This window comes from Pseudopodoces humilis, chromosome 2 (assembly GCF_049639895.1).
Source record: "Pseudopodoces humilis isolate 2021_Gansu_Grassland_sample_001 chromosome 2, ASM4963989v1, whole genome shotgun sequence".
Taxonomy (NCBI): domain Eukaryota; kingdom Metazoa; phylum Chordata; class Aves; order Passeriformes; family Paridae; genus Pseudopodoces; species Pseudopodoces humilis.
The window spans coordinates 652,560-664,655 of record NC_142201.1 but is presented as its reverse complement, the minus strand read 5'-3'; the positions used below and the strand labels follow the sequence as shown (position 1 = coordinate 664,655).

Here is a 12,096-nt window from a genome sequence, read left to right as displayed (position 1 = left end):
GTCAGGTTGAAGCCATTCCCTCTTGTCCTGTCCCTCCATCCCTTCTCCAAAGCCCCTGTTTTAGAGCCCCTTCAGGCAGAGGAAGGGGCTCTAAGGTCTCTCCAGATCCTTTTCCAGACAAACACCCCCAGCTCCTTCCGTAGGATGTTAATGAAAGGACAAGATCAGCGTGTTCAGTCCAGAATTCAGTTCCTGTAATAAAGTAAAAGTAGCTCTTCCTTCATCTCCTCATGTACCCTGTCCCATGCTCTGTGTCTGAGTCCAAAGGGTTGCTTTCCTCAGAAGAGGAAGAATTTTGCCACTCACAGAAGTCATTAGAACAAGGAGCATCCTGCACACTTCCTGTGTCCTCCTTTGCCTGCAGATCATGAGCACAGTGCCAGTCACCTTCATCCTCCTGGGCTGGAGGAGCTGCAGAGCTGTGCCCGTCCTGCTCCAGGCTTCCCAGCTGCACCGTTTGTAAGCTGATGGTGAAGCACTCGCTGTTCCCCTGGGACTCAGAGAAAGGACTCAGGAACTCACTCCTCGTGTCTCCCTCTCCTCCAGGGTGTCCCTGCTGCTCCTGGGACTCGTGTGGCTCAGCAGCCACGCTGTCCCCAGCCTGGCTGTGCTCACTGCTGCTCACCGAGTACTGCCCCAGGGTGCTGGGGGTGAGCCAGCCTCGGGGCACGCTGCCCCTGCCCAGCCCCTCACGCCTCGTGTAGTCGTGGTCACACAGGGCACTGCTGTCACTGTCACTGCTGTCACTGTCGTCGCTGGCACTGCCTCTGCCCGCCCTGGCCTTGCTCTTCACCTCTCTGGGGATGATCTCCACAGAGGCCGTGTTCTCTGGCTCACACACCCAAGCTGAGTAGGCCAACTGCCTGATGCATTCCTGGAAGAGTAAAAGGAATTAAATCAGTGCATCCACACTTACAAAACCATGAAAAAAACCCCAAATAACCTTCAGCCATGAGGCTGTCAAACAAATTATTCCTTCTGTGCCACCAATTCAGCTTTTTCTGCAGAGTTCAGGGTATCTAGGATTTCACCTTCTTTTCCATTCCTGAACATCACAGAACCCCAGAATGGTTTGAGTGGGATCTTAAGAGATCATCACATTCCCAGCCCTGCCATGGCAGGGCCACCTCCCACTGTCCCAGGAGCTCCCAATGTCCAGCCTGGCCTTGGGCACTGCCAGGGATCCAGGGGCAGCCCCAGCTGCTCTGGGCACCTGTGCCAGGGTGAGGTGAGTCTTGTCACTCTCAACCCTTGCAGTCACCTATCACAGCTGAGCAATTTTCACTTCCTTTAGAAATTATCATTTGAAGCAATTTTCACCATTTTAACATCCCAAGCCCCACCTTCCCTCTGCGATTCAGAGGATTATTCAATATTTAAAGCATCATGTCAATGATAAAATATGAATAAACCTTAGACACTCCTTTTTAAAGCGTTCAGCAATTGTTGGGATGTGAAAGTGATGACACAGCAAAGGACAGAAACATGAGGCAAAAGTCTTAGCAAAAAGTGACAGCCATCTGCTCTGGGTAAGTTTGTAGAAAATGGAAAACATTTATGCAGAAAAACCCTACAGAATTAAATGTAAAACAAGTCAGAGACTGTAAAATATAAAACAAGCAAGCAATTGATAGAAACAAGAAATCTTGTTATTTTTGCTTGAAATTTAGGGGCAGTTCAGTCTATGAAAATAAAAAATTAGCTGCCTCTGCATTGGCTTCCTCAGGTGCTAAAACACTTGATCACAGAGAAAGTCTGAGAGAGAATATTTTATTATTATAAAACAGTGGAACAACTCCTCCTGCACTCTTTCCTCACAGGGCAGGTTCTCCAGCCCCCTGCTCACCCCCTGGCCCTGCTCCAGCCTGTCCACTCCTTTTGTGCCCTGTGGGGACCAGAACCGGGTGGAATATTCCTGGATATTCCCCTGAGCAGGGTGGGATGATCCTCTCTGTTAGTAACTTGTCACAGAAGCAGGAAGAATTGGATTTTGAAGATTTTTTTCTGAAGATCAGATAAAACTTAGCAGGCTAGAGATCCTTTGACTGAGGCAAACCACAAATGCAAATATTCTGTGCTCTGACATAACTTGTACCTAAAGCACAGGACTGGAGACTGCTGCTGTTAAACTTCCGCCTGCCAGCCAGAGAGGGCAGATGTGAGCTGTTACATACCAAGCTCTGAGGAAGGGATATCTTCTGGGCAATGAAACCTGCTGCATGCACACACTTCAGGACTGCAGCAATTATCAGTGAAAAACAGACAGCACCTGCCACTGCAATTTCATGATACCCTGGAGAGAAAAAAATCAAATAAACACACATGGAGGAAGTGTCCCATGACCACATTGCAGAGCTCACAGTCACAACAGCTATTAGGAATCACCAATAATTTTGGTTAGAAGGGACCTGTGAAAGTCAAAGTCAAAACAAGACCAAATCTCAAATTATCTTCTAAAACAGAAGTGACTCCATCTTTATGCACAGTTGGTGGAGATGGCTCAGGGGATTGCCAAGAGATTTGCTGCCCCAAAGTCGACAGGGTTTTATATTCCACTCCTAAATACCCACAATGGGTTCTCTTGGAATGTTTCTCTCTGCCACTGAGGCTCTCGGCTCTGCTCCTGCCACAGGGACAGCAGCAGGGAGCGGCTGCAGCTGGCCCAGCAGGGATTTAGGTTGGCTTTTAGGGCAAGGCTCTTCTTTCCCCAGAGGCTGCTGGCACTGCCCAGGCTCCCCAGGGAATGGGCACGGCCCCGAGGCTGCCAGAGCTCCAGGAGCATCCAGGGATGCCCAGGCTGGGCTTGTTGGGGGGTCTGGGCAGGGCAGGGGGGCACTGGGGGATCCCTGGGGGTTCATTCCCACTCAGGATATTCCATGATTTCTGTGATCACTCATTTTTTAGGACTGAGCTGTAAATGTCCCTACACCAAAAGCAAACATGGCCCTCTCAGACCAACCCCTTGCCCACAGCTCCGTTACCTTGCTGAGCCTGCGAGTCTGCAGTGGCACATGTCCAGGGGGAGGGGATGGAATATTTGTTCAGGGAGGCAGTGACCACCACGGACACACAGTAATTCCTGCCGGGATACAATTCTTCAATGACAGTACTAAACACTTCTTCAGTGGTTTTCTGCCGTGGCCTCTGCAGTGAAAAACAACGTTTTGAAGTCACTCACTGGCTCAAAAGAGCCTCTGCTCAGTCTCCCAGACTGTCCCCCTGCAGTGGAAGGAAGCTCAGATTCTGTTGGCCATGGTCCTTCTTTTCTTCTAAGAAATCAATTTCTATGTTTTCTTTTGCTTCTATTCACATATTTGTTTTTGGGAAGCTGTTAACCATCAGAACCATTTTACACCCTCTGTGTTCTTCCCCTAAAGCACAACTGAGCCCCAAATTTCCCTACCTTATGCTCTCCTTCCAGTGATTTCAGGGTGATATCATAATTCAGCTCTTCATAGATATCAATTAAAGACAGCAGCTTTCCCTTGTCCCTGAAGTGAGAGGTTGGCAGCTTTATGGTGACATTGATGCAGTTTGGACAGGAAGTGATACTCACTTCTGGTGGTCCCAGAATTGCTGTTGGAAAACAAGAAAGAGGAAAAAATGATGGAAAAAAGACACACTTTATCCAGTACCAATTCAATTTCTGATGCAAACTGAGCTGGCTCAGCACATTCCAGAGGGGTCACTGCTGTAAATCCACAAGGCATTGCAACATTTAACATCCACAGCCAAATCATCATTTCCCCCAGAGACACATTTTAAAGGGAAAGGGGTGGAAGAAGCAGAAAGGGGGCAGAAGCTTTGCTTCAGCTTCACAGAGATTTGTATCTACCTGAGATTAAAGCTGATGTTAAAGTGCAAGAATAGAATCATGGAATGGTTTGGGTTGGGAGGGACCTCAAAGCCCTGCCATGGCAGGGACACCTCCCACTGTCCCAGCTGCTCCCAATGTCCAGCCTGGCCTTGGGCACTGCCAGGGATCCAGGGGCAGCCCCAGCTGCTCTGGCAATTCCATCCCAGCCCCTGCCCACCCTGCCAGGGAACAATTCCTGCCCAAGATCCCATCCAGCCCTGCTCTCTTTCAGCTTAAAGCCTCTCCCCCTTGTCCTGTGCTTTCTATTAAACCAGCTGCTGTGGGACTGCAGGGCTCTTCCTCAGGGATGTTCTCCAGCCCTTCAGTTCTCCTTCTGCCCATTTTCCCCATTCCCTCCAATGTTCTCTCATTTCTCACTCTGGAAGTGGACACAGCAGCTGCCTCTGCAGACTTCAAAGGAAACATGATCAGTTTATCCTCCACAGCTCTCCAGCTGTTCCTCAATTTCTGCCTCTGTTAGCTCAAAACTCAATTATAAGCAAAGCCAAGGGTGAAGCCACCTCTGGCATTAAAGACAAGTATCTTCAGCAGGGAAGAGGGCAGATTGATGGACAAACAATCAATCTCTTCCCCACACCTGGTGCAGACCTGGCATTTTTTAACTCAGCATTCACTATCTGAACACACAAAAACAATGTTGTTTTTTAAATTATGTACCTTACACAGCCAAGAGATTTTTACTTGGTGTTTGTCAATGCACAACTGTATTTCCTTTATATTTATTACATATATATATGTATATATGTATTTATTTCAAAACCAGAGCCTTACTCCTTTATCAGAACTACTCATTTTAGAAACTTATCTATATGCTTGAAGCTTTGTAACAGATATATGAAATACCAGATACAAATAGCCACCAACCCAGTGGAGGCTTACAGCAAAGGAGCAGAATATAACACAGGTATGAGCTGCTAATAAAAACTACAAAAAGAAGAAATGCAGAGAGGGAACTTACTCTGAGTTAATGGCTGAAAAACCAGCACAGAAGAATTGAGCACCTGAGCTCCTCCAACGCTCTGAACAAAGTAATGATACACAGCAGATCTGTCCTTGAAATCCTCTGTCAGCTCACAGGAGAGCTGGGCAATACCTGAACACTGCCGAGCACTCATCCAGGTCTGGCTCCTGCAGAAAAGAGCAAAAGAGCCTCAATTCTCTGATATGAGAAGGCGTGGGAGTGTGAGGAGAGCATTTCTGAGGGGAAAAAAACCCACAAAAACTAAGAAAAACAAAAACCCTCAGCCTTAGTATTTTCAGAGGATCCCAAAATCCCAGGGGCTGGAAAAGCCCTCCCAGCCCAGGGAGTCCCAGCTGTGCCCGATGCCCACCTTGTCCCCAGCCCAGAGCCCTGAGTGCCATGTCCAGCCCTTCCTTGGGCACCTCCAGGGATGGGCACTGCAAAGCTCCCTCCTCTTTGGGTCAATAAACGTTAAAAGGAAAATTTGTGCCTCATTTTGTGTGACTTGCCTGTGGTGTCTGTACAGCAGGTTGTAGGATGCTGGCACAGCTGGGTCATGTTTTGCCTGCCAGGACAAAATGTGCTGGAAATTGTGGGAGTCCATCTGGAGTTTTATTTCTTCTAGAAAGGAAAGAATAAAAATAACAAACAAACAAACCAAACCAAAATAAACAAGCACCAAAAAAACCCCACAAAAAAACCCAACAAACAAGTCAGACTTGCAACAATTCTAATAAATAAATCCATTTTAGATCAGCTCAGGATTTGCCCCCAAAAAGCAGCCACAGGTGAGAGCTCAGCACAACAGACAGAGCAATGCAAAGCACTGTGCACATGAATTACACTTCTACAAGTTCTTTCTCCAAAAAGCATGAAGTTCCAAAATGATGATTGATGAGGATGTGCAAGTTATGAAATGTGTTAGGTAAAGCATTTTAAAGATGATAAAACTCTTACCATCCTGGCTGCAAACAGCTGTAGACAGAAAGGTGAGGTACACTGGAAATTGAAACTCTGTATTAATGCATTGGTGTATCCACAGGATCAGATTCTTATTGCAAATACTCATTTGCAACAATTGGGTTCATACTCAGTATTCCCTGGTGGAACTGTTACTTTCTTTCACATCTTCTTACAACTTTCCCTCCTTCTCCAGAGCCTGGGAGAAGTGTCCATGAGCCTGGAGCTCTGAGGAGCTGGTTCTTAGATCTCTGCTCCCTCCATGTGAGGTTCAAGACTCAGTGTCAGCAAAAGCACGCAAGATGGTCTCATCAAATCATGTCTTGGAGGACTCTGACTGTACCTTACTGAATAAGGTATTCAAACACCTTTTCAAAGGTATTTTTCAAGCCATTCCAAGACTCTTAGAACTGATCTGGGAAAATATTCCATTGTTGCTTGACTCATCCTCATAAATCCCAGAATGGTTTGGGTTGGAAATGACCCCAAAGAACATCCAATTCCACCCCTGCCATGGCAAGGACACCTTCCACTGTCCCAGGCTGCTCCAGCCTGGCCTTGGACACTTCCAGGGACCCAGGGGCAGCCACAGCTTCCCTGGGCAATCCTGCCATTCCAGAGGTTCCTACATCCAAGGGGAAAAAACCTCCCTAGGACACTGTGATCCACCCTGGCTCCCTCTGCATCCAGGACCCTTTTAATTGACCAACCCAGCTTCTCATTATTCCCATCTTTTCAACACAGTGCTCCAAAATACTTGAAGTTTTTGTTCTAACTCCTCTAATTCATTTTTTTTCTCTAGACCTTTTAGCCTCCCTTCTGCTTTGAGTGTAGCAAGGGGAAACTTCCTGTTCTTGTTGAAAGGCATTTTGTGGTCATGCCTCTGACTCGGGAGATGCTGACTCCCACACTCAGTTGGCAAAAACAGTCACTACTTTAATTCCAAACACATTTCTTCTCCATTTTTTTACATTAAATCCATTTGGAAAGTTCCTCCCTTATCTTCCCTAGAACTCTCTTTTGCCTTGACCTGTTGTGCTAACAAGATGTGCCACAGTCAGCATGACTGTGAAAAGAGAAATCTGGACCTTGAATTAGAAAATTTAAACAATCTTTATGGAGATCCACAAATAATGGCTTTAACTCCAGTTAAATGTAGAACAGTGGAGTTCTTACAAGGCAGGAAATCACCCATTCAAAAAATAAAACATGCAGTGGGGATATATAAAGCAATATTTTAACAGTTATTATTATCTGAACACAAACTCAGATTTGTAATAATTTGTGTCTGCTGAGTTGTTGGTGCATTCCAGTTAGCATTATTTGATTTTTCAATGCCTCTTCTCTAGCCAAACCAAAGTCCTTTTAGCTTGAGTTCAAACCGCCTCTGAACTTTGTTTCAACAAACAAGTTTAGCAAAGGAAGCTAAACAGTTGCAGAACTGTTTGTGTTACACTCTTACAGAGGAGACACAGCCAAGAGAACAAGTAACTGGGAAAACTCAGCCTGAGGAAATACAGATGGTCTGGAAACTGCATGGGAATCTTCTTCAGCCTCACTGCAGTTTCTACCACCCCTGGCAGTGCCCAAGGCCAGGCTGGACATTGGAATTATGGAATGGCCTGGATTGGAAGGGGCCTCAGAGCCCACCCAGAGCCAGCCCTGCTATGGCAGGGACACCTCCCACTGTCCCAGGAGTTCCCAATGTCCAGCCTGGCCTTGGGCACTGCCAGGGATCCAGGGGCAGCCCCAGCTGCTCTGGCAATTCCATCCCAGCCCCTGCCCACCCTGCCAGGGAACAATTCCTGCCCAAGATCCCATCAAATCCTACTCTGAAGCCATTCCCTGGCTCCTGGCCCTGCAGCCCTTGGCCCCAGTCCCTCTCCAGCTCTCCTGGAGCCCCTTCAGGCCCTGCAAGGGGCTCTGAGCTCTCCCTGGAGCTTCTCCTGCCCAGCTGAGCACCCCCAGCTCTCCCAGCCTGGCTCCAGCCCCTGCTCAAGGTTTATGCACAGAACAGAGATCCTTACTCTGGGAATTACCCCAGGGAGAGCTCCACAGTAATGCTCCCTCACTTCATTAACTCAGCAGGATTATGAAGGCATTAATGAACACCCAGCCCTGCTCCTCTCTAACCCAAGGTTCAGGAACTTACCAAGCTGACAGAGAGGCACTGGCAAATCCATCAGGGCTCCCACGGAGATCAGCAGAGAAACCCCTCTGCTACTGAAAGAAACATTTTGCTTCTGTTCCTACAAATACATGAAAAACATGCACATTTTACTAAATTATCACAATAAATTACCTTAGTAAATCCCTTTTAACTAAACCAAGCTTTCTGTACAGTTATTTTACCCTCTCCATTGCCTGAGGGAGGGCAGTGGTACTGAAAGAGTTACTGAGGGAGGGAGTGGGCACAAATCCTTATTTAACTGCAATTTTGTCCATTTTATGGCAAGAGCACTTTCCTTTTTCCACATGGACAGGGCTCTTACCATTTCAAATAAAGCAGAAGCCATGGTATGATTATTTATATTAGCTTTGCATTAAAATAGTATCTGAAAATCCAATGCCATTCACTCCTTCAACTTCATTAACACAATGAAAACAAACTTTGCTTGGCTCTGTTTGAAATAAACTCATCTCAATGTTGTAAGAAAGGTTTCCAGAAAGAGAACAGATCTATAGGGAGCTTAGAAAAAAAATAATTATAAAGGAGCTATGAAGTTTATGTTATAATTTTTTAATGCATAAGATCTACTAAGAGAATCCTTCTCTTCACTATTTTTTACTCCATTTAATATCCCCATAATATTAATATCCACAGGACCTGGTGTTGAGTTAGCTGGGCAAGGGTATATCTATTTTTAAAGAACCTTCCCTTCAGGTTTAATAAAAATAACCTGCTTTTTAATTTAACATTATTTTCAAATAGAACTGGAATTATTTTCTCTGCAAAACAACCAGTTTAAGATCATGCCAGAGCACACTCTGCTCAAGCTTAACCCTGTATATTCATATATTAACATGGGATAGAAGACACCTGTTAAAACCAGGTGAATTATAACCCCGTGTCTGAGAAGTCAATCTCCCTGTGCCCAGAGTTCTGGCAGAACTGTAGGAAGTCACTGGAAAAATCTTGGGAACTTGGACCTGGCCAATTGATAATTCCACAGCCTAAAGCAACGTTCCCCTCATTCTATTAATTTATTCAAGCAGAGGTCAGTTCAAAGAGCACTTGCACCTTCAGGCTGGGATTTTCCAGCTTGCTCAAAATGTTCCCTTCAGGAGAAAGCCTTGGGAATGCTGCATTCACTTGGCAAATGACTTCTTTTCCTTGTCAAGCCTTGCAGTTAATCCCAGGCCCTGTTCAAAGCACTCCATGCCCAGAGGGATTGTGTACCTTGGATCCTTGCTGCCCATGCTGTCAGGGATAACAATCCCAGTGGGACTCACACGTGGCTCCATGTGATCACAACGGAGTCTCCTACACGGTGCATGTTCAAAGCCAGGTTATTTGTTCAGCACCTCAGAATGTTTGAGAAAATGTGATAAAATGTGTTCATCTCCAGGCTTCCACAGCTGCCTCAAGCTGGATTTCTACTGCAGATCTATCAGTGCCAGGGAGATTCCAGGGCAAAACCATTTCTGTCAGAAATCTGCTGAGCTTTCCTTAGTCATCCTCTTCAGAGCTGCAGCAATCCCTGCAGAGAAACCATGGAAACACCAGTGAGAGCAGCCCCCCGAGCCCAGGCTGTGCCCACAGGAGATCCCCTGGCAGCTTCCTGGAGCTCCTGAACTCAGGGTGACACATGCACAGCATCCCCAGCTGCACTTCATGGAATCACACTGCCTTGGGCTGAAAGGACCTTAAATCCCACCCAGAGCCAGCCCTGCTATGGCAGGGACACCTCCCACTGTCCCAGGAGCTCCCAATGTCCAGCCTGGCCTTGGGCACTGCCAGGGATCCAGGGACAGCCCCAGCTGCTCTGGCAATTCCATCTCAGCCCCTGCCCACCCTGCCAGGGAACAATTCCTGCCCAAGATCCCAAGATCCAGCCCTGCCCTCTGCCACTGGCAGCCATTCCCTGGCTCCTGGCCCTGCAGCCCTTGGCAATTGTCTCTCTGCAGCTTTCCTGGGGCTCCTTCAGGCCCTGCAAGGGGCTCTGAGCTCTCCCTGGAGCTTCTCCTGTCCACATGAGCACCCCCAGCTCTCCCAGCCTGGCTCCAGAAGGGCTCCAGCCCTGGGATGATGATCCCAGTGGCTCTCAGGTTCAGGCTGGATGGGGTCATATTTCCTTCCAATCAGGAAAAAACAAAACAAAACGAAACCACCTTTGAGGTTTTGAAAGCCAGTGGATCATATTTCAGAAAAGCTTTACCTCAGTTCATTGGAAAACACTCCCAATTCTCTGAAACAAGCCGAGGACCTATTTATTTACAGAAATCAGCTTATGGGATTAACTGAGAGAGGCAGAGAGACTGACAGCAGGGAAGTCTGCAGAGGAGTGTTCTAAGCCTGCACAGGGACCTCTGGATGTCACCCAGCCCAGCCCCCTGGCCAGGCAGGGTCACCTGGAGCAGGGACACTGGAACGTGCCCAGGGGGGTTTGGGGTGGTTCCAGAGAGGGAGACTCCAGCCCCTCCCCGGGCAGCTGTTCCAGGGCTCTGCCCCTCCATGGAAGGAAGCTCTTCCTCAGGCTGGGCTGGAATTGTTGTGTTTTAGCTCCTGCCACTGCTCCTCGTCCTGCCACTGCCACCACTGAGCAGAGTCTGGCACCATCCTCTGATGGCCCCGGAGCTCTGTACAATCCCCTTCACCTGAACCCACCCCAGCCAGGGAACCACATCGTGGCTGTAGCGTTATTCCCACCCTCGACTGCTGGGAAACTTTGGATAAGCCGCTTCTAAGGATATGGAAATCATTTAACCACAATAACCCAAGGCCATTACCAGCAGCCCCTTATTCCATGGGCTGCCACAGCGCTGGGGAGGACACGGCCTCAGGCTGGGCCAGGGGAGGCTCAGGGTGGACAGCAGCAGGAATTTGCCCATGGAAAGGGAGCTCAGGCCTTGGCAGGGGCTGCCCAGGGAGCTTTGCAGTGCCCATCCCTGGAGGTGCCCAAGGAAGGGCTGGACGTGGCACTCAGGGCTCTGGGCTGGGGACAAGGTGGGCATCGGGCACAGCTGGGACTCCATGGGCTGCGAGGGCTTTTCCAGCCCCTGGGATTTTGGGATCTGCCCGTGGAGGGCCCCGAGTGGGGCACACGGGAGCCTGGGGATGCTCCAGCCTGGGCGGGGGCCGCAGCGAACCGCGCCTGAGCCACGAGAGCCTCACAAACATCAGGCCTCGATGCGATCCCCGCACCAAAGCCACCCCCAGGCACCTCCCAGGCTAACGCGGGGGTCAATTCAGCGAACGGGACGCTGCCAAAAGCAAACCCAGCGGCGTTTTGGGGCTCCATGCGCGGTTCAGGGGGCGCCACACGGGCCTGGGCCCCACACGGCGGCAGCAAAGCGCTCCCGGCAGCCGCGGAGCCTTCAGGCAAGCCCCGGGAGGAAGCGCAGCTGGAGCGGCGGCCCTGACCCGGGCTCCGCCTCAGGGGACCGCTCCATTGTCACCGCAGGGCCGGGGGGCAGCAGGGGGGACACGACACCGCACACACCGCCACCTTCCAGCCGTACCTCGCGGCGGGGAATCCCCACGGGCTCCGCTCCGGCTCCTCATCGCTGCTCACCGCTCCTTAGCAGCGCCATCCATCCCCAGAGATCCCCAGCGATCCCCGGCGCTGCCGCCCGCCCCGCCGCCGGGCGGAAAATGGCGGAGAAGCCGGGGCAGGATGGCCACGCCCCTTTCACACAGACCACACCCACACTTAGCGAGACCACGCCCCCACAGCCGCTAACCACGCCCACAATGACCATTAAGCCACGCCCCAGCCAGCAAGCCCCGCCCCTCGCCTCAGGCTCCGCTCGGTGCCGCCATGGCAGCGCTGTTCTCCCCCTGCTTTTATTTCCTTTTCTGTGCCTGTTCCGGCCCCGCTCCGCCGTGTTCGCCGTGAGACACAGCTGCGGAAACACCGGCTGATCCCCTGCCTTGTCTACACAGTCGGAGTCGCAGAAGGGTTGGGCTGGAGGGACCTCAGAGCCCACCCAGTGCCAGTCCTGCCATGGCAGGGACACCTCCCACTGTCCCAGGAGCTCCCAATGTCCAGCCTGGCCTTGGGCACTGCCAGGGATCCAGGGGCAGCCCCAGCTGAAGGGAAGATCCTGGGGGTCCTGGTTCATGGCCAGGGGAGCT

The 12,096-nt window shown here is 49.8% G+C and overlaps 1 protein-coding gene across 8 annotated transcripts; it reads right to left on the bottom strand.

The window, feature by feature from the left end:
- Positions 1–172: 172 nt before the first annotated feature.
- Positions 173–11,603, bottom strand: IFNAR2 (interferon alpha and beta receptor subunit 2). Of its 8 annotated transcripts, none has more exons than XM_088051005.1 (10): positions 11,481–11,603; positions 9,199–9,499; positions 7,951–8,047; positions 5,796–5,837; positions 5,348–5,459; positions 4,836–5,005; positions 3,404–3,576; positions 2,982–3,144; positions 2,175–2,293; positions 173–874 (listed from the first exon to the last, which is right to left on the bottom strand). In XM_088051005.1, the coding sequence occupies exons 3-10, from the start codon at positions 7,979–7,981 to the stop codon at positions 221–223; spliced, it is 1,464 nt and encodes a 487-aa protein (XP_087907131.1). In that variant the 5' UTR covers positions 7,982–8,047; positions 9,199–9,499; positions 11,481–11,603; the 3' UTR covers positions 173–220. The 8 variants fall into 8 exon arrangements, with proteins under 8 accessions (XP_087907131.1, XP_014111100.2, XP_014111098.2 ...); XM_014255625.2 differs by having other exon boundaries at positions 9,252–9,499; XM_014255623.2 differs by having other exon boundaries at positions 5,348–5,456; positions 9,252–9,499.
- Positions 11,604–12,096: the final 493 nt, after the last annotated feature.